Source organism: Notechis scutatus, chromosome 1 (assembly GCF_049901735.1).
Source record: "Notechis scutatus isolate UNSWTSFEM ecotype Mainland chromosome 1, rNotScu1.2, whole genome shotgun sequence".
Taxonomy (NCBI): Eukaryota; Metazoa; Chordata; class Lepidosauria; order Squamata; family Elapidae; genus Notechis; species Notechis scutatus.
In genome coordinates this window covers 276076960-276097146 of record NC_142009.1, presented here as the reverse complement: position 1 = coordinate 276097146, position 20187 = coordinate 276076960, and the positions used below count along the sequence as shown (strand labels likewise).

General features: G+C 39.1%; 1 protein-coding gene across 1 annotated transcript in view; it reads right to left on the bottom strand.

Annotated features, from left to right (window-relative positions):
* The window catches only part of EHD4 (EH domain containing 4), a 28044-nt gene extending 19360 nt beyond the window's left edge, over nt 1–8684 (bottom strand). The window contains exon 1 of the mRNA XM_026664612.2: nt 8306–8684. Coding sequence (XP_026520397.1) covers nt 8306–8538 — 233 coding nt within the window. The 5' untranslated portion in view covers nt 8539–8684. The remainder of the gene's footprint in view (nt 1–8305) is intronic.
* Between the last annotated feature and the right edge of the window lie 11503 nt (nt 8685–20187).

Below are 20187 nucleotides of genomic sequence, written 5' to 3'. Positions count from 1 at the left end.
TTAAGAGATTACATAAATACCAGTCTTTTAACAGCTGTAATAAAAACTAAAATAATCTAATTCTGATAAGTCATGCAGCATTATTTCCATTTTCCCTCAATCTTGTATAATTCACATGACAGCAATTTCCTCCCTTTCCACATCCCAGAGACAATTACCTAGAAGTATGCTATTATCTTTTCCCCTGCTGTAGCCACAGAGGAGACAATGCCAGAATAAGAGATACTGAAGAGATAATTCTGCCTGGCATTCTATTGCAGTACTGAGGTCATGCATTCCTATAGTTCTCAAACAGGATTTGAAGAAGTCCAGGCTGGGAAAATCTATTCTATTATACATTTCCAGGAAAATGAATAGTTACAGATCCTATATGTATGGTAAGGTACATTATACAGATAATTCAGGTTTTTAAAAATTTCATCAACCATTTGACACCTGAGTGGGACTTACATATTCACATTCCATTCGTTTGCCTTTACCTTTTCGGGGTATTTTATTTCCTTTTTTTTCCAAGCAGAAGGATGTGACTCATGTCCTCATTATCTCTACACTAAGTTATTGCAAGGTGCCATAGTTGGGGTTGCTCTTGAAAACCACTGCAGATTAGACTGCAAGCTGACAGGTGCTAGCTCATTTGGAACCTAACACCTATTTTGCACTGGTTGCACTGGTTTCCAACAGACTTCTAAGGTTTTATTTATTTACTAGTCATACCTAAGGACTTTAGATATTTAATCATCAAGATCAATGTAGAATAAAAAGCAACTCTCTGAAAAATAAATAGAAGAAACTGACATGAAAACAATAAACAGAACATATACAAAATCATTGAATCATCTGACTCACAAAATCAAAGCCACTCTCTCTTGGATAGATTATTGTAAAGGATAATTTAAGATCCTGTACTTTCTTTTGAAAAAGTATATACAAAGTTTTCTTATTTCAGGAATTGGTTCCTGTTCATCTTGTGATTTATTAAGATACTAAGAGCCTTATTGCGCATATATCTAGTATGGTCCAGCACATCCTATACTTATGCCCTTGATTTTATTACTCAAATGCAGAGAACATTGTGGGGTGGAGAGGGAAGGGCTGTCCATTACTGTATCCAATTATCTCTTAAATGAAATTGTTGTCACTGCAGTAATTTAGACAGTTATGCAGAGTACATAAATTGATGCACATGAAATAAAAATATAGTAATGCAACTACACTATATAAACTGACATAAATGACATAAAATATTTAAATTGTCTGGGACATTTGCGAACAATAGAGTTTTGTTCTTTGTTTCAGCATGAAACCCCAGAGAATAACATTTTGTCCATTACATTCAAATCTGTTGAATGAAGGATCAGAGAATTAAGATTTTACTGTAATCCCAAATCATCACAAGTAAATTGACTAGCTATAGTTTTTTCACAGTCATAAAACAAAATAAATCATAGAAGAAAAACCAAATAGATGACATGAATATGAAGAAGGAAAAACTGAGAAGAGACCAGAGGAAAGGGGAGTCTCACTGTACACATCCTAACTGCAGCAAGAATTATTTTTGCACAAAATTTGAAGAACGATAAAATACCATCAGAAGAGGCTTTAAATCAAAAAATAATGGACTGTGCTGAACTAGACAAATTCACGATGGAACTAAGAGGCAAGGATGACCGTGATTATTATGAGATATGGGATAGGTGGTATGAATGGATGAACAAGAAAGATAAAAATGATGTATAGTCACAAATGAGAAATATGTATATACAATGACACATATACTGTTAATAGAAATGAGAGTTTTGTATTTTTGATTTTAAAGAATAAAAATTTATTAAAAAAAAGAAAATGTGAACATAATTTTACACAAAGAACTTCTTTAGCAGCTGATGTGTTTGTGTTTCAGATTGACTTTATTTGTATTTTGTTATTTTTTGTTTTACTACTTACTTGGAAGACTCAATCCTTTTAAGGTATAAGAAGCATAAATCATGTTTTCATTTGACTGTAGTGAAATCACAGAGCTGTCTTCAACACACCCATATCAGAGAGCAACATAGCACAGAAGCTCCATAATACAAATTAAAATAAATATTGTTTCAGTACCGGCCTAAATAGATTATCTTATAGAATTACCATTCCACTCCAACAATTGTCCAAACAGAGCGAATAAGGGATAAACTACTCCATGCAGAAAGTGTTTCATGCATGGAACAGTTGATTTAGTAGCCTTCAAATATACTCATTTCGAATATTTTGGTATGTATATTGAACAACACTGGATGCTTCTGCTTTGAGTCTGGACTTTAATGCTGTTCTTGCAGACAGAAGTGGTTATGAAAGAGGTAGGAGTGGACAAAACTCAACCCCGAGGGGTTTTGAAATGCTGTTCTTGCAAACAGTAGTAGCTATGAAGGAAGTTAACAGTGGAAGAAAGTCAACCCTGAGAGATTTTGTTGATGGTATATGCGCGCACTGGTCATACCAGCTTTGCTCTACTTAATCCTTAAAATCATTCCATTAATAACTATGTTTTTACTTATACCTATTATCTTATAAGCAATTGACAAACCAAATAAAATAAAAATAAAAATAAAAAATATCTCTGGATTTTTTTTTCTGCCCAAACACAGAACAACAAAAGTATCCCTAGTTTTGTTTCTGTTGAACTGCAGCTGATCTGGAATAGTCAGCCACAAGTTCTGGAATGCAATGGTTCATTTTGAATGTGAAATAAAGTATACTGTCTTTTCCATGCACAACCTTTCATTAAAACTCTACTCAGTTACAAAGCTGACTAACAACTATTTTTGTTGTACAAGCATAAAAGGACAGCAAATGTTGGCTGAAGAGTAAGAATCCTGTTTGAAATAAACTTTGTGACATGAGGCTTTGAAGGAAGTCTCATCTTAATAAAACAGGAAGATAAGCAATCATAGCAGAAATACAGTAATTAGGAGTCGTTAAGGGTACATAGATATTCTCAATTGCCTTCTCAATCAAGAAGGCTAATACATATATCAATATACAATATAGAAAAGATTGATAATGTGGGCAACAGATGAATAAAATGATGTATACTGGTAGGCCCACCTAATAATCTTTCTCCATTTCATGAAAGTATTTGTGAAACTCACTGCTTTTAACTTTTCTAAAGAAAACAGTCTATACAATTCTGTTAGGTTAGGATCAAGCAATCTGCACTGATTCAGCTGGAAAAAATGTATTAATATATACAACTATTATGAAAAGACAAAGTCTTAGTTCACCAACTCAAACAAGACCTAGATGAAATACCCATTTTGGCTTACCTATTAAAGAACATTTTATATTCTATAAAATATACAATAAAGTACTGCGCCTCACATTCCTTACCTCCTTTTTCATCTTTCTTTCATAGTTTTGTCTATGGATACATATTCTAATGCAGTGGTAAACTTTTTATGAAAAATTAATCTCCCTATTCTTCATTTGAGTACTGGAAACTATTAATTAACTTTTTGAACAATTGGATTTTATATCACTGAGATCTTCCTGGATGTTTATCCACCCCTCTTTCAACCTGTTTCTGACATATTTTCCAAATTCAGGATTTAAAACTGGAAAATCTACTCACTATGTACAACTGGATAATCCATTCTATGTGATATTAAGCATAACATTTTATTGATGAGGCTTGTTTAGGACGTGAACTTGAGTCACTGAATTTTGGTGTTCTATTAAAGTGACAAGTTCCAAGAACTGATGGCAAAATCCAGGTGCTCAAACCATCACTTCTTCCTGCTCATTTCTGAAAGATTTCACATCATGTTTTATTCACAAAAGAATAAAAAAAGATTATTTGGTGTTTGGAACAAAACATTACATTTACTTCCCCTTTCATTAAACCCATAAGAAAAGGTAATAATAATTTTTAAAATTATTCTCAACAATTAGTGATCAGTTGACTGCAGACTAACAAGTAGCTCAGTTATGCAAAACCCACGATTGCCTAGTCAAGAAACAGGCTTCATTCTATTATAGTTAAGATTTTACTATATGTAGTCTAATGGAGTATTTCTGCTTGGCATAAATCTTTTCCATAACACAACAAATCTTTACCATATTTGAAGATTTACATATGAGGACATATATGGGGTCCCCCTAACGAACTTGCTCAGACTGAAGATGCTACTTCGATAAGCAGCAAAACATTTCAAACTAAAACAGAAAAGAAGTCCAGATGCCATGACTCAGACAACTCTATCTGGATGACAGAGTCTTCATTGACAAATCTTCACCAAGTTTTGCTGGTTTGCCAGCTCTTTATTTTTTTGGAACATGCCATTCTATTTGGTAACAATTATTTAAATTTTGAGATGGGGAAAATGGATTTTTTTTGCCTCCCTCTCCTAGCCATCACATTTCTATCTAAATTCAAGAAACATACCTGAACGATATTACATGTTCAATTGGGTTCTTTTCAAAAAGTTAACTAGTACAATATAGCTGAAAATCTGCTTACAAATATATTTAGAAATGATGTATCCTCATTATTTAAAATGAATAATTGGCTGCTAATTTATTTATAGACATGTCAAAAGTGCTATTTTTCAGTTTCAAAGCCTAAGCATTTACAGCTAAAATAAGTAAAGTTTAATATTTTTGTGGTAAGCTATATGCATAGTGTTGAACTCATCCTTTCCTCAAAATGGTAACGTCCCTAAACAATAAATCAAGCAGAAATGATAAAAAGTTGGCACAATTTGTGCATCACAAATAGATGAGTAAGAAATGGCTGAAGAAGACTGGGAAAATCATACCGAGCATACAAAACAAGATACTTGTGATCAGGAGAATGAGGAGACCAGTTTATAATTTCTATTTTACTCTCCATCTTAATATGTTTTACATCTCTAGATACTTGCTTTATACAGATTTTAATCTTCTCAACTTTTTCATTCCTCTTTCATCTTTATAAGTTTTTCATCCATTCTTTTTCCAAAAGCTGTCAATCAATTTAGTATCAATTGATTAGGAACTTATTGCTGAACATCTGAAACATTTTCTGAAGCAAATCTGATATAATTCCTCTTTCTACCAGTTGCTCTACTGATCCTCTCCTCTTTTTTGCTGTTTTTGTCACTTTTCTGTGGTCATCACTGTAATATTGCAATCCAAAAGTGAAAGTGTCTCAATTGCAAACAAAAGTATAAAAGGCAAGGTTCCCCCTTTTTTCCTGTTTTGTCTTTCTGTGCCCTTAATACTCATATCTCAAATGGCACTTGGTATTCTAATATTTATATTAAAAACTGATCATTAGATTTTATCTTAAATAAAATTTATTCTTCATTTTGAAAATGACTAGGTAGATGAATATATCTAGCAGAAAACCTGAAACACACACAAATTAATCCAAATTTAGTTTGTTGAGCTTTTTTTCTTTTTAAAGCACACAATTCTGTGAAAAACTGTATTACAGGGGTGTCAAACTCATGTCGTCATGGTGACATCACATGACATATTGGGACTTCCCCCCTTTGCTAAAACATGGGTGTGGCCAGCACGTGATGCATCCGGCCCATAGGCCTTGAGTTTGACAGCCTTGCTATAAAATATGAAACTTCAACCACAGACTTGTTAAAACTTCATGAGATGATTCCTATAACACTCATCCCAAAAGAAACCAGAGCCTTCAGTTCAATCAACATCAGTCTCACTGCTCTTTAGACTTAAGCCAGTTCACCTTCCAACAGTATCAGTAAATCCAAATATAAACAAGTGGCAGTATATATTTCCAAAGAAAAAACAATGACTCCTTAGGCAACTTAAATTCTACCACATTAGCTCTGCTAAATAATTACTTCACTAACTGCTGATGAAATGAATGTGTCAATTTGAAGTTAACAAACTCTTCTTATCTTGAAGTTAAGAATAGAACTTGCTAGGCTTCCTACTGGGTATAAAACTAAAGAAAAAAAGAAGCAGATAACTGAATGATGATTACCAGGAAGGAAAACATTTAAAAGCAGAAGCATTCTAACAAGACTTCAGTTCTCATAAAACCCCTAAAACCCATACTACCTGGGACATGAAGTCCAAAGGTCATGGGAGACCACCACATTGAAAATTACTATATTTAATATCAGTCATTTAAATGAGACACAATGAGAGGAGGATGACGAATGCCTGCAATGAGTATTAATCACAGGAAAAGGAAGCACTAGAGTCATGCAGATAACATAGAAGAGGTAAAAACTGTTCTCCTGAGGTATTACTATTACTAGAAATCCCAAAAGTGCTTTTCCAAAAGGCAACTGGACTTTCTTCTCCAGCTATCTTTTGGAAAAGCTCCTTTGACACAATCATGACCTGGATGACTGAGAATCTCCACAGACAATTACTAGAAATCTGGGACTAAAGCCCAATTGTCTGTAGAGACCATTCATGAATTATTAGATTGTAAACATAAAGACATAATGAGACATCAAGAATTATGATGATAAATTATTTTCCTAAACTTTAATTTAATTTGCAATTTAATATTGAGCTTTTGTTCTATAGAGCCTGGAATTTAGCAAAGAGATTATTTTATAGAAAATATCTTTCTTGATATTATGAAATGGGTTCAGAATATGAAATCTTAGTTGTTTTTGAAGTTTGTATATTTTAAAAAATGAAAAGGTGAAGCAATGTTTCCACATAGGCTAAATTTAATGACCACCTAAAGGACTGCATTAATTCCATATTGATACAAATGGATATCTTGTGGATCCTACTTCTTTATACTCCTGTCATATTTATAGCTAAATTTTAATCATTATATATGTGAGGAATTTTTAACTGGATACCTACCATTGTTGTTTGTGTAGTTATGAATTTTTAAAAGGCTGTGGATTGTGAAACATAGCTTCCTTTCTGATTATATTTCATTATGTGGATGAGATAATTGAAACGTTTTCTGTAGAAGTTATTATTAAAGGCTAATTAAATATTGAAAAGAGCAAGGTGGCCTGTAATAAGTACTATCGGTAATGTATAAATTGGGAGGTTTACATGTATGTGCATGCAATATTGCCAGAGTGAGTGATAATAAAACTCTAGATTCCCTTAAAGACTAGCTTTAAGTTTTTAAAAGGAGAGCATTAAAAGATTTTAACTTAAGGCTACTTGGAAAGGTAATTAAGAGTAAAAAGCAATTAAAATATTACTCAGCTATCTTGAGACATTGATCCAGATGGAAACATATACTAGAAATAAATTTATGTTGATGTTTAGAGCAATGTAATACTAAACAAAGTTATATCTAAGTAGCTATCTTCAATATATTCTCAATAAAGCTATAAATGGAAAATGATAACATTTGACATACGTCTAAATGTGCCATGTTACTGATATCCTATACTACCAAAAAATTTTACCCTGAAATCTGTCTTAAATTTATATAGCCAAACATTTACCAGATAGACTACATAGCAGGCTGCAAAGCCTGATCTCCAGACAGCATATAATGTTCAATATTATAGAGGTTTTTTGGTTTTGGTTTCCTTATTTTTAACTTTTATTATGCATGAAACAATATAGTAACCATTTCTTTAAAATGTATACTTTTCTGCATATTATGTACTGTCACATATTTTCTTTATTCAGCTGTAGGAAAGTTTCACAATTTATAAAACATTACAAATACTAGATCATCTAAATAAACGCCCCTAGATAGAAACACTAGCATAACAATCTAATCCTATTAAAGTTAAATGCCTCTAAAGGGCATTTCCATTCACAAAGAGTGGTCTTTGTTGCACAAAGCCATAATAGGATTTGCAAACCACATTTTACAGTTGAGAATGTCATGTAAACCCAAGGCTAGTTAGTTAAGGAAACTGTAGATAAACAAGCCCTGGCTTACTGCAATACATGATGTCACAGGGGAACACTTTGTTCCCTTGACAATGTTCATACCTGACCACGCATAATCTGCTGCTACTGATAAATGTTTGAATCCATCATCTTCTTGGCCTAGTCATCGTGTTTAGGATCGGGCAAGTGGAAGTCAAATAGAAAACGTGGTAGGTGTTGGACCATATGTCACAGCCGGCAAATACATGGTTTTCAGCTTAGCAAGGGAAGATAAACGTGCGGGTAGACCCACCTCTTCCCGACCCAAATCCCACCAGGGATAATGCGGCAGAGAGCTTATTCTTGGGGTCTTCCGAGAGTTACGAGCGACTATTTACGCCAGAAACAGCAGGGAGGCAACTCCCAGGCCCGGGCTAACGCGCCATAATCGCTCTGGGAGGAAACCCCGAGCGCCTTTTTTTTTTTTTTTTACCTGATAAAAGTGGTCTTCCCGGTGCTGTATTGACCCACGAGGAGGACCATGGGCTTATTGTCGAAGTCTGCGTCCTCCAGGGCGGGCGAGTGGAACTCATGAAAGCGGTAATGCTCCTCCAGCGGAAGCAGCTTCTTCGCGTAAAGCTCCTTCAAACCGCCGGTCACCGTCTCCACCACGTCGTGGGTTTCGCCGGGCTTTTGGCGCCCGCTTTGCTTCAGCCAGCTGAACATGCCGATGGTTGCTGCTGGCGGCCGCTCCCCAGCCGCTCGCTAGCTCGTTCGTTCGTTCTCCCGCCTGGGCTGCCACCAGACTGAAAGGCCGACCCGGCAAGCAGTGAACCCCGCCCTTCCTGTTCACTCTGCGGTGGCCTAGCTGAAGGGGAGGGACGTCCCGGGGCGGAGGCTGGGAGAGCCGCGGCGCTTTTGCTCCATGTCTCCCTCTCTCTCCTCTTCTTCCTCCGTCCTGGAAAGCGGGTCCGGCGGAGACTTTTAATAAACCACGAATTTTTTTGGCATATGAGGTGATAGGAGCCAGCCTGGCCAGCTTATCGTTCGGCGGGACTTGAAACCAGGAAATTAGTTCAATTAAATTAAACCGTAAGTTTAATTTATTAGGAATCAAAGTGGAAGAAGGGCGATCTCTCCTTCCCAAGAGCAGGATAGGCTATATCAGCTTTACCCGCACTATCGGGAGGGGAGAGGTCAATGGGTAGTTTTGCTGCTTCTGCTCAATGACCAGAGGCCCTCTAGATTAGTACAGTAGCAGCCCATCTAGTCACATTTAGTACAAGCGGAGGAAAGGAATCTCCGATACTCTTGGGACCCAGCTGTCTGAAAGTGCTCTGCAGTCATGGGGAGTGTCGGTCTGACAAAAGGGCGGTGCAAACCAACCTCTTGAAGGGTGTCGAGATTGCCTTCAATCCAAGTGGGAATGAGTTGGTGAATAATGGCAGGCGTTGCTTTTCAAAGTCTCCCCTGAGTCTTGCGAAGTTATCAAGAATCAAGAGGGAAACGAGAGCTGACCTAAAATGGAATAAAAAGTACTTCCTGTTGTAGTGTATTCATGTACATACTTCTAATACCATATTCCTATTGGTTAGTTAACATAGCTTAACGATTGGTTAATAGCGACAGTTTCGGATTGGCCGCCTAAGCGGCGGGAAGTTTAAATACATGCCATTGGTTGTGAGCCGCAAGCAGCTGCTATAAAAGGGGCTGCCGCGGCTTGACTTCAGTTGAAGTTACTGGTTGCTAATAAAGAGCTGAATTCAACTCCGGTTTTCGAGTCTGCTTTATCCTGGCGATAGAACACTGGCGACAAGGATGGGTTCGGAGGAACAAAGACCGTAAGCATGTGGCAACGACAGCCGAAAGACCAACGAGATGGCCAGCAACAATTTGCCACCCGCACCGTTCAACCCAGCCGAAGAAGACTGGGAGTCATATATTGACAGGTTCCTGATGTTTTTAGAAAGCAACGAACTGCAAGGAATCACCGACCAGAGGAAGAGAGCTGTATTCCTGACGCATTGCGGCCCGACTATTTTCAAAATGGCAAAGGCATTAGCAAGACCCAATGATGTTAAACAGATGGCATGGCCAGACCTAAATCGAATGCTGAGAAACCATTACGCACCAATCGTGTCCAATCTCATTAGAAGACATGAATTCTACAAGCGCAACCAACAAGAAGGCGAAAGTATTGGAGACTTCGTAGCAGCGCTGAGAGACAGAGCAAACTGCTAAACCGACCCAATATCACCACAAATGAGGCCATTGAAAGCAGCCAAGAAGAAGTCTGCGGCAAAAATGAAGCAGATGAATACAAACAACAGTCCGAGCCAGAATAAAGAAAAGAAAACAGAGGGAGCCCAGAAGCACGTTACCACAACCTCTCACCATGAAGATATTGAATCATCAACCGACTCCGAAGATGAAGACGAGGAAGTAAACAGGCTCCATTCAGAAAGGAACCGGAGAGAGAGACGAGGGAGAAAACCTGAATTTCAGTGTGCGGGATGCGGGGGAAACCACCCGCGTTCTGAGTGTCGTTTCTTGGATGCCATATGCAGGCATTGTGAAAAACGGGTGCACATTGCAAGGGTCTGCCGAAACAAAAAGAGCTATAGTCCGAAAAGACGAGGCAGTACCCCCCCCCCCAGGAATAAGGAAAAGCCAACCGGAAGTCGCTGGAGCCGGGAACAGAGGAGTCAACAGCTCAACGAGAGGGAAGAAACACATCAGACAATCACTATTGGGACGGCCAGAACAACAAACACTAAGAAGGTTCGAATCAATGTCCTGATAGAAGGGGAGCCATGTGAGATGGAAGTAGACTCCAGTTCATATTTATCAATGGTATCATGGAACACGATAAAAAATTTGATAGCAGACACACAACAAAAAGAACTCAAAGAGCAAAGCCTGATCATCAAAGACTACCAGGGTAACAAGATACCAGTGGTAGGATTGGGACATTTTAAAGTAAAGTTTAAAAAACACACCGAAATCCTCCCACTGACCATCGTTGACCGAGATCGCCCCAGCCTGCTTGGTTTAGGATGGTTCGAACCTCTAGGAATCGAAGTGACAGGAATCAACAGCATTGCCATGATGGACTGGGAGAAAGATCTGATGGAGGAATTCCATGACGTTTTCGACGGGACTTTAGGCAAGTACCGTGAGACCCCTATATCTTTTAGCCTAAACCCGAACGTAGCCCCTATCAGGCTTAAAGCCAGATGAGTACCATTTGCTTTAAGGCCAAAAATTGATGAGCAACTGAACAAACTCATCGCACAAGGGTTGTTAGAGCCAACCGACCATGCGAGATGGGAAACCCCGATTGTGACCCCGATAAAACCAGACGGGTCCGTGTGCATCTGTGGTGACTATAAGGCCACCCTGAACCATGCATTGCAACAGAGCGCATATCCCGTCCCAGTAGTCCAACACCTGCTGCACTCATTAGGGAGAGGAAGGATTTTTGCGAAGCTCGATCTCGCACAGGCATATCAACAGTTACCAGTTGATTCCGAGACAGCAGAGGCACAAATTATCGTAACACATAGAGAAGCCTTTAAATGCAACAGATTACAATTCAGTGTCAGCGTGGCCCCTGGCGTTTTCCAGAGCCTGATGGAATGCCTCCTCCAAGGATTAAAAGGGGTGGTTCCCTACTTCGATGATGTACTAATATCAGCCGAAAATAAAGAACAACTGAAAGACCGATTAAGGGCAGTCTTGTTAAAATTTAGAGAAGCAGGACTCAAAGTTAAAAAAGAAAAATGCCAACTTGCCACAAATCAGGTCGAGTTCCTGGGATACCTTATTGATGAAGCAGGAATCCACCCCACCAAAAAAAAAATACGAGCAATAAAAGAAGCTCCCAGACCCAAAAACAAAATGGATTTACAGGCATTTTTGGGACTCATTAATTTTTATCATGTCTTTCTGCTGCAGAAGGGAACAGTAGCGGAACCACTGCATAGACTCCTCGATAAAAAAGCCATCTGGAAATGGGGCCACCAAGAAGAAGCGGCATTCCAAAAAATCAAAGACTTAATCACATCTAAGTCTGTATTGATCCAATACAGTGACCCACTGCCCCTGACTGTCACCTGCGACGCTTCACCTTTCGGCATAGGCGCAATACTTAGCCACACACTACCAGACAGCAGAGAAGCACTGATCGCCTTTTATTCCAAAACGTTATCCAAGACCGAAAGGAACTACAGCCAACTGGACAGGGAAGCCTTGGCAGCCATCTTGGGGGTGAAACGTTTCCACGAATACCTATACGGTAGGACATTTTCCTTAATTACCCACCACAAACCGCTGCTAGGGATTCTGGCCAGAGACAGGGCCACCCCCAACACCCTTTCTCCAAGAATGACAAGATGGTCAGAATTTCTCGCAGCTTACAGTTACAAGCTCATTTATCGACCAGGAAAAGCCATACCCCACGCAGATGCATTAAGCCGTTCACCACTACCAGGTCACGATGACGACCCAGCTCCCACCACGCATACCCTGCAAATTGAAACGATTCCGAATTGGCCCATCACCGCATCGGACATCGCAAGAGAAACAGCTAAAGATGCACTGATGGCCCGGATTCTGAACTGGGTAAGACGGGGCTGGCCGGAAAACGAAAAAACTGAGACCTTTAAACCTTTTAAAAACCGGCAAACTGAATTGTCTATTGAAAAAGGATGCATATTGTGGGGAGATCGGGTGGTTGTTCCAAAAAAATTGCAAGAAGACGTGCTAAACATGTTACATGAAGGACCCCCGGGAATGGCAAAGATGAAGTCCCTGGCCAGAAGCTATGTCTGGTGGCCAGGAATAGATAAAGACATTGAAACCTGGGTTAAAACATGTAACAAATGCCAGTCATCCAGACCCACTCCCCCTTCGGCACCGGTCCTTGACTGGGAGACACCCAGAGGCCCCTGGTCAAGGATCCACATGGACTTTGCCGGACCCACAAAGGGATATACTTATCTAATCATTGTGGATGCCTACTCCAACTGGTTAGAAGTCAGCATCATGAGTTCAACGACAACGGAAGCCGTCACCAAACAGCTAAAGAAACTTTTCGCCACCCATGGTCTACCAGATGTAGTAGTATCGGACAATGGACCACAGTTTACAACTTTGGTTTTTGAACAATTCCTCGCAGAACAAGGAATAAGACATGCTCTGACATGCCAGCTCATCCGGTGGCGAATGGAAGGGCGGAACGCATGGTTCGTTACACAAAAGAAGCATTAGAAAAGCTTGAAGGAAACGACATGCAAGAAAAAATCAACACCATGCTCACCCTTCAACATATCACGCCATGCACAGCAACAAACAAGAGCCTAGCTGAACTGTTAATGGGAAGGAAGTTACGTTCCTATTTGGACAGACTACACCCCTCTTACAACCCCGAAAAGCCACCAGACTCTTCCAGTAAGTACTGCTCCTTCTTGCCAGGCGACCTCGTATATGCAAAAAATCTTACCGGAGAACCGTTATGGTTACCGGCAACAATCACACAAATCACAGGCCCCCGGTCATACCGACTCGTAACAACAGACGGCAGATCGTGGAAAAGACACATCGATCAACTACGGTCAAGACACATCGAAGGCAACACTGACACTTCCCGAAACATGGAACAAACACTGCCACAAGCACCACCAGACAGTAATAAAAAAACCAGAGGGGGGGGGAACCTTTAAATAATAAAGGAAATGAAAACCCTCCAATTACAAACCACCAACCAGAAGCCGAAAACCCAGCAAAAAATAAAAATTACTTACATTTAGATGATTGCGAAAAAAGAGAGCTGAAGGAGAACCAGGAAAGAAGCAGCCAAGCCGACTCTACCTGCCCGCACACAATGCAGAGGAACAGCGGAGACAATCCAGTCAACCCAACAAGGCACGGCGGGAGCGGCATGGCTGAGGCACCCTTCCAGGAGGTTCCAAGGAGAAGAGTGGAAAGGACAGTAGGCCTGTCCGAACCGGCGGAGACCAACACAGAGACTGAACTGCGCAGGTCAACAAGGACTCACAAAAGCCCCACCTACTTGCGCGACTACATCACGTAACGTTGGAGCAAACCAAGAGGGGAGGGGTGTAGTGTATTCATGTACATACTTCTAATACCACATTCCTATTGGTTAGTTAACATAGCTTAACGATTGGTTAATAGTGACAGTTTCGGATTGGCTGCCTAAGCGGCGGGAAGTTTAAATACATGCCATTGGTTGCGAGCCGCGAGCAGCCGCTATAAAAGGGGCTGCCATGGCTCGACTTCAGTTGAAGTTACTGGTTGCTAATAAAGAGCTGAATTCAACTCCGGTCTTCGAGTCTGCTTTATCCTGGCGATAGAACACCTGTAATCCTAAATAATTAGGGTTTTTTAAAAGTTGTGCAAGGAGTTTCCTGCCAAACTCCATTATGGTGTAAGGATAGATAATTTAGAATAGTCCACTTTGGTGAATAGTAATCCTCGGCCACTGGCAATTATGGCATGTAAAGAGGACTTGATTTTGAACTTTGCTGTGGCTTCAAGAATTATTAAACTATTATTCATGGCTCTTCTCAATTCTGTGTGCATGCCTATGTTTTTGTAATTCACAGACTTATTTGTAATTTTAATTTTTGTTAATTAAATTTTAATTTTTGTATATTTTTCAGTAACTTTTGTGTGTGACACTGGGCCTGTAGTTAGTTTATGGCAGGGGTGGGATTCAACCGGTGTTGAATTCAGTGGTTCAGTGACTATGTTTTGTGCGCGCATGCGCAAGAAACCTTAAGCTATGCCACCCGGACAGCTGAAAAGCGCTGCACGCAGGTGCACAGCTTTTGAAAAGCCACTTTTTTCCTGCTTTTTCAACCTCAGCTGTGCTGCGCAAAGCAGCTGAGGTTGAAAAAGCAGGAAATAAAGGACAGGTAAGAGTCCAGGCTGGTGGGCGGGTGGGCCAAACAGCAGCAAACATAAAACTGGTTCGGTGTCTGCTGCTCTTCAGAGCTACCGGTTCTATAGAGCCGGGCAGAACCGATAGCATCCCACCCCTGGTTTATGGGTGAATATATCACATGGTTAATCTATACCATGGGTGTCAAACTTCTCATGTCACGTCATGTGATGTATCACAACTTTTTTCCCCTTTGCTAAACCAGGGGTGAGTGTAGCAGTGCATGACGTATCTGGCCTGCAGGCTGCAGGTTTGACATCCCTGATCTATACTCATGAGTGAAGTAGATACTGCAAGCACAGCTTAATTTGATCTGTGTAGCATGGCAGTCCCAATATTAGATAATTTGCTACGTATATTTAAAATCATTTCTGAAGAGTTTATAATAATTATATTAAGGGCATTTGGAACCGCTATAATAATTTGTATAGTATGCATAAAATGTGGGTTTTTTAATGCCCTTTTTGTCTTAGATGTGAACCCATTAGTTTAGAATATCTAGATACTGTTCCACAAGGAAATACTATTACAAGGAAATGAAATGCTTCCTTATTTGCCCTGCATTTTTATGAAGGGAATGTGAGCTATGGTTATGAATGTTAGAGTGTTAGTGCTCATTGAAAGCAACACACTTTTTGAAAATTACAGAAAATTAAACCTTTCCATTTAAAGGCTGTGGGCTGTGTCAGTGGTGTTTTCTACATATTTCTTAGGAATGTGTACCTTTATGTCCCAATACTTCGGGTTGGGCCTCCACCTATCAGTCTACATACTTCCATTCATGATTCTCCTCTCCTTGTTAACATACAATTATCTTTGATGAGATCTTTCAGACAAGCACCTTTTTTTAAACCAGTGAAATTATATTTCCTAAAACATTTAATAAATGGACCTATGCAGAGAGGCCTAAAGATGAAGATTTTACTTATTTTCTTCCTTAAAATATCTCCCATATATCATTTTTATACAATGGCAAAATTAGTGCAAACTAGCTAATGCTATTAGTATTCAATGAGAAGATCATGTGCTAATCTAATTTAATTTGGTGGCTACATCCATCATATTGATTCAGCAAAAGGCTCCCAAAAGAAGCTGGGCTTCACTTAATTTCTCTACTATATAAATCCAAGAGGACAGAAATCAGAACAATAGAAAAAAGCAAACAGAGCTTGCCTAAAAATGTCCAAACAGAAAGTAGACAATCTCACAATCCATGTTCTACAATAATGCATTCTGAAATCCAGTGTTTTATTAAAGCATGTATCAGTAATATGTAAGTGGTTTATTTAGACTGATTCTTAGGGGATACTTTCCTGCTTTTCCTGTCAGAGAAAAGAGCATGGCTGGTATCAGTTCAAGCAGCATCTCTGCATTAAAAAAAAAAAAAAATAGCTTGGCTGAAAGTGCCTGACCAGCACAACTGCTGTCAACCCAAATGGTCCTCCTTGCTCCAAACAGTGTTACACTGGCCTGATAAGCCCTATCTAATTTCCCATCACCCACTCAATAAACATTAGAACCAAGCAGTTTTGCCAAGGCACAAGCCCTTTCCCACAGATGGGCCTTGAATAGCGAAACCATTCTGGCCCTTCCAGAAATGATGTTGGCTGTCATGGAGCAAATTCAGTAGCTCAGTCTTACCACATAGGCATCCACATTGGTGTTTCTAGTCTAGTTGATCATTTGGCTATGCCCAAACTTTGAAGGGATGCATTTGTATCTGGAGCAATCTGGTTTAATTATACTCTGGCTTTTTCAAGGATGTGCCAAGGATAAGCCTTAAATAAAAGGAGTTGGCTAAGGTGTTTGTGTGTGAGGAACTAGGATGAGCAAAAATGATGGAACTAAATGATACAGAGCAACTTTATCAGCCATTATTACTAGCTACTACAAGATAGCAAGGTTTACTAGGTCCTAAACAAGAGGCATACTAAGCAATATTGCTGCTTGAAACTTTGCCAAGAACTCGACTTGACACTTGACACTTGACACAGCTGCCCTCCTTAGAGGTATTTGAAATGTGATAGCAACCATACTTTATAGCTTGAAAGTAGACGTTCTGAAATGCCAAAGTGGATAAAAAATCCTGACAGAGGTAAGAGTTGGGTCTTATATTAATATTGGAAATCCTAATGGTCCAGAAAGCGCTAAGTAAATATTCAATTCAACTAATATTCAAACACATTTCAAGGGCTAAGTAAACCAAAGCCCAACTACCTATCTGGTCCAATGAGTAACATAAATCCTACTTTGGATATAATAGACAACCCATGATCCATTGGGTTACTCCCTTACTTAAATGGAGAACAGAATCAGCAAAAATGTAGACAAAAATGCTATGGGAGCAGGAACAACTTCTGATTTGAATTTACTTGTGCAAAGCTGTCAGGAAGCACCAAAAACTCTCCCCTTCCTCCCTGGAAGGAAGTTCTAAAGAAGCTTCTGCTCAACCAACTTTGTTTCCTGTATCTCAGAACAATCCACTCCCAATTCCTTTTTGCAACAAGCCTTTTCCCTTTAGAAGTTTGGCTTAATTGTTTTTAAATGGGAAATTCCTTTTACAATTCTCCCCCTATGCAAAATTTCAGAGCTTGCACACTTTTTGGTTTAACATTTACTACATTCTGTATTGTTGCATTAAGTGAGAAGACACAAAGCTCCTCCCATTTTTCTTAGAGCTCAGCTGAAAAGAACAACTCTCCGTTGAAAGACTAAACAGAAATTAGGGAGTGTACATGGGTTCAGCCTGAATGGTAATAACCTTTCAGAATTATCTTCTCTATGGAACTTTTGGAAAAAGAAGAGCTGCTTGTAAGATTTACACAACCATCCTTCCTAAGTCATAAAAGGAAGTGAGATGACTTCTATTTTCTTTCAGTGAAGGAAGATCAAATCACTGTATAATCATCAGAAGCAAAGCACTTTTCAGTTCCTTCTCTGATGAGAACAAGGAAGTTCCAGTGAAGAGAAGGGGAAGGTTTTATGTTCCACTTGCCACTGGCAGCAGAAAACTGTTTTTAGTTTCATAAAGTCTTCTGTTTCCCTCTTATGTGACTACAATTCATTTCCATTATTTCCATAGTTGCTGAAATTAGCTAAGCAATAGAGAAAATGAAGACAGCACTACTGAAACCAGAAAAGAATTTAAAAGAGTCAAAGAAAAAATGTTTCAAGGTAGATGAATCCTATAATTAAATATATTACAAGGTAGTGGAAATTAGAGATAATACAAGCCATTGGAAGTGAAAATCTGTCTTGGGTTTAGTTTTTTAAAATTTGTCAACAGATATTAGAACAATAACTTCTTGTAGAGCTTTGTTTTTCTTGCTTTGATGTGTTTTTTTCTGAAAACTATTATACTGTGCCTCCCTGCAAGGTTTACATTTACATTCATTAATTCTGCAATGATGGAATGTTCTAGTATATTTTGACAGAACCTTCTGAAAATGTTAAAATTCTGTCTATGGATTCTGCAATGCTAAATTGTTTTACAAACGAAACTTTACACTTGATTTTTAAATTTTATTTTTTATTAATATTGGGAAAAGTGACTTCTATGTGGATATTTGGCTTATCTTTCTTTAGTGAGGACATATATATCCCTAAGCCCTGAGCGTATGTATGTATGTATGTATGTATGTATGTATGTATGTATGTATGTATGTGTATGTATGTATGTATGTACGTATATATATATATATATATATATATATATATATATATATATATGTATATGTATATGTATATGTATATGTATATGTATATGTATATGTATATGTATATGTATATGGAGGTCTTGGCATGTTCAGGTCTTTTCCTGTGTAAGATTGAGAGTATCTTGGCGACTCTCAATCTTACATCATCAGGCTTCTGTATTGTGTTTGTCTGTGAGTCAGACTTTTACAGTTGTTTCAGTTTTAAATTTGGGGCTAGCCTACTGCTGTGCCAGAATGGTTTTTTCTTCATCCTGATTGGTTGGGAGTCTTGGTCTGTGTTTATTGGTCTTGGAGTTTGCTGTGTTCTGCTTGACTGGTGTTTCTAATATCTTCTGTCTGTTTTGTGGCTTTTTTGTCTTGATTGGCTGGCAACATTGTGTTCCTGTATTGGAGGCTTTTAGTGCAGCTTGGCTCCGAGTAAATGGACGGCTATCATTTGTTAGGAAGCTAGGTTTCATCTGGGTGCCTGGTTGGAGTGTGTTTGAGCTGGAGGTATCAGGGGGGATCTGTTTGTGCCCAGGTGTTTGCCTGGCTTGTGGTGTGGAGATTTTTTTTGTTTGTGAGTGCAGGCTTCCAAATAATTGACAGTCTGGTGGAATCATCTCTTCTATTCATGCTTTCAGGTCTTTTTTCAATCTCTATGGCTTCTCTGATAATTATGTGGCTGGGGTTTTCTATAGTGGCTAGGTTTTTGGTGCCATTGAAGTTGATGCTATGACCTGTGGGTTTCATGTGTTGGACTAGTGCGGAAGTGTGTTCCAGCTTTTTTACTGCATTTTTCTGTTCATCCAGGCGGGTACTTATTCTTCTATTGGTCTGTCCAATGTATGTGGCCGGGCATGATGCACAGGGGACTTCGTATATGCCTTGGTTTTCCAGGTCAATTTTATCTTTGGGGTTTCTAAGGATGACTGCTATTTTTCTGTCTATTTTGAAGGCAGTCTTGATGTGATGCCTGTGTAGTATCTTACTGATTTTGTCTGTAGTACCTCTTATGTAGGGCAGGACAGCTGTTCCATAGGTCTGTTCATTTTCTAGGTCTCCATTATGTCTCAGTGTGTTTTTGTGGATCAAGCCGGTGATTTTGCTTTTGTGGAAGCCGTTGGCTGTCAGTACTTTAGTCAGGGTGCATAGTTCAGTCTTTATGTGTGTCTTGTCTGCCAGGCGTTTGGTTCTAGCAATTAGTGTTTTGGCCACGGAGTTTATCTGTGCTGGGTGGTGGTGGGATTGGGCGTTGAGGTAGCGGTTGGTGTGTGTTTTCTTCTGGTATATGGTGTGTCCTAGTGTGCCATCTGTTTTTTTGTAGATTAGTACATCTAGGAATGGTAGGTGTTTGTTTGTTTCCATTTCCATGGTGAACTTGATTTTGGGGTGTGTGCTGTTTAGGTGTGTTAGGAAATTATTTAGGTTTTCTTTTCCATGGGGCCAAATCACAAATGTGTCATCGATGTATCTTAACCATAGTTTGGGCTCTGGATTCGAATTCTTCCATGAACAGGTTTGCAATGACGGGTGACAGTGGTGATCCCATAGGGGCTCCTTCAATTTGCTTGTATCTTTGTCCTTTGTATATGAAATATGTGTTGGTTAAGCAGTGTTCTGTTAGTTCCATGAGGTGTTTAGCTGATTGGTATTTATTTTTGATGATTTCAAGAGTTTCTTTTATTGGGATTTGAGTGAATAGTGAAACCA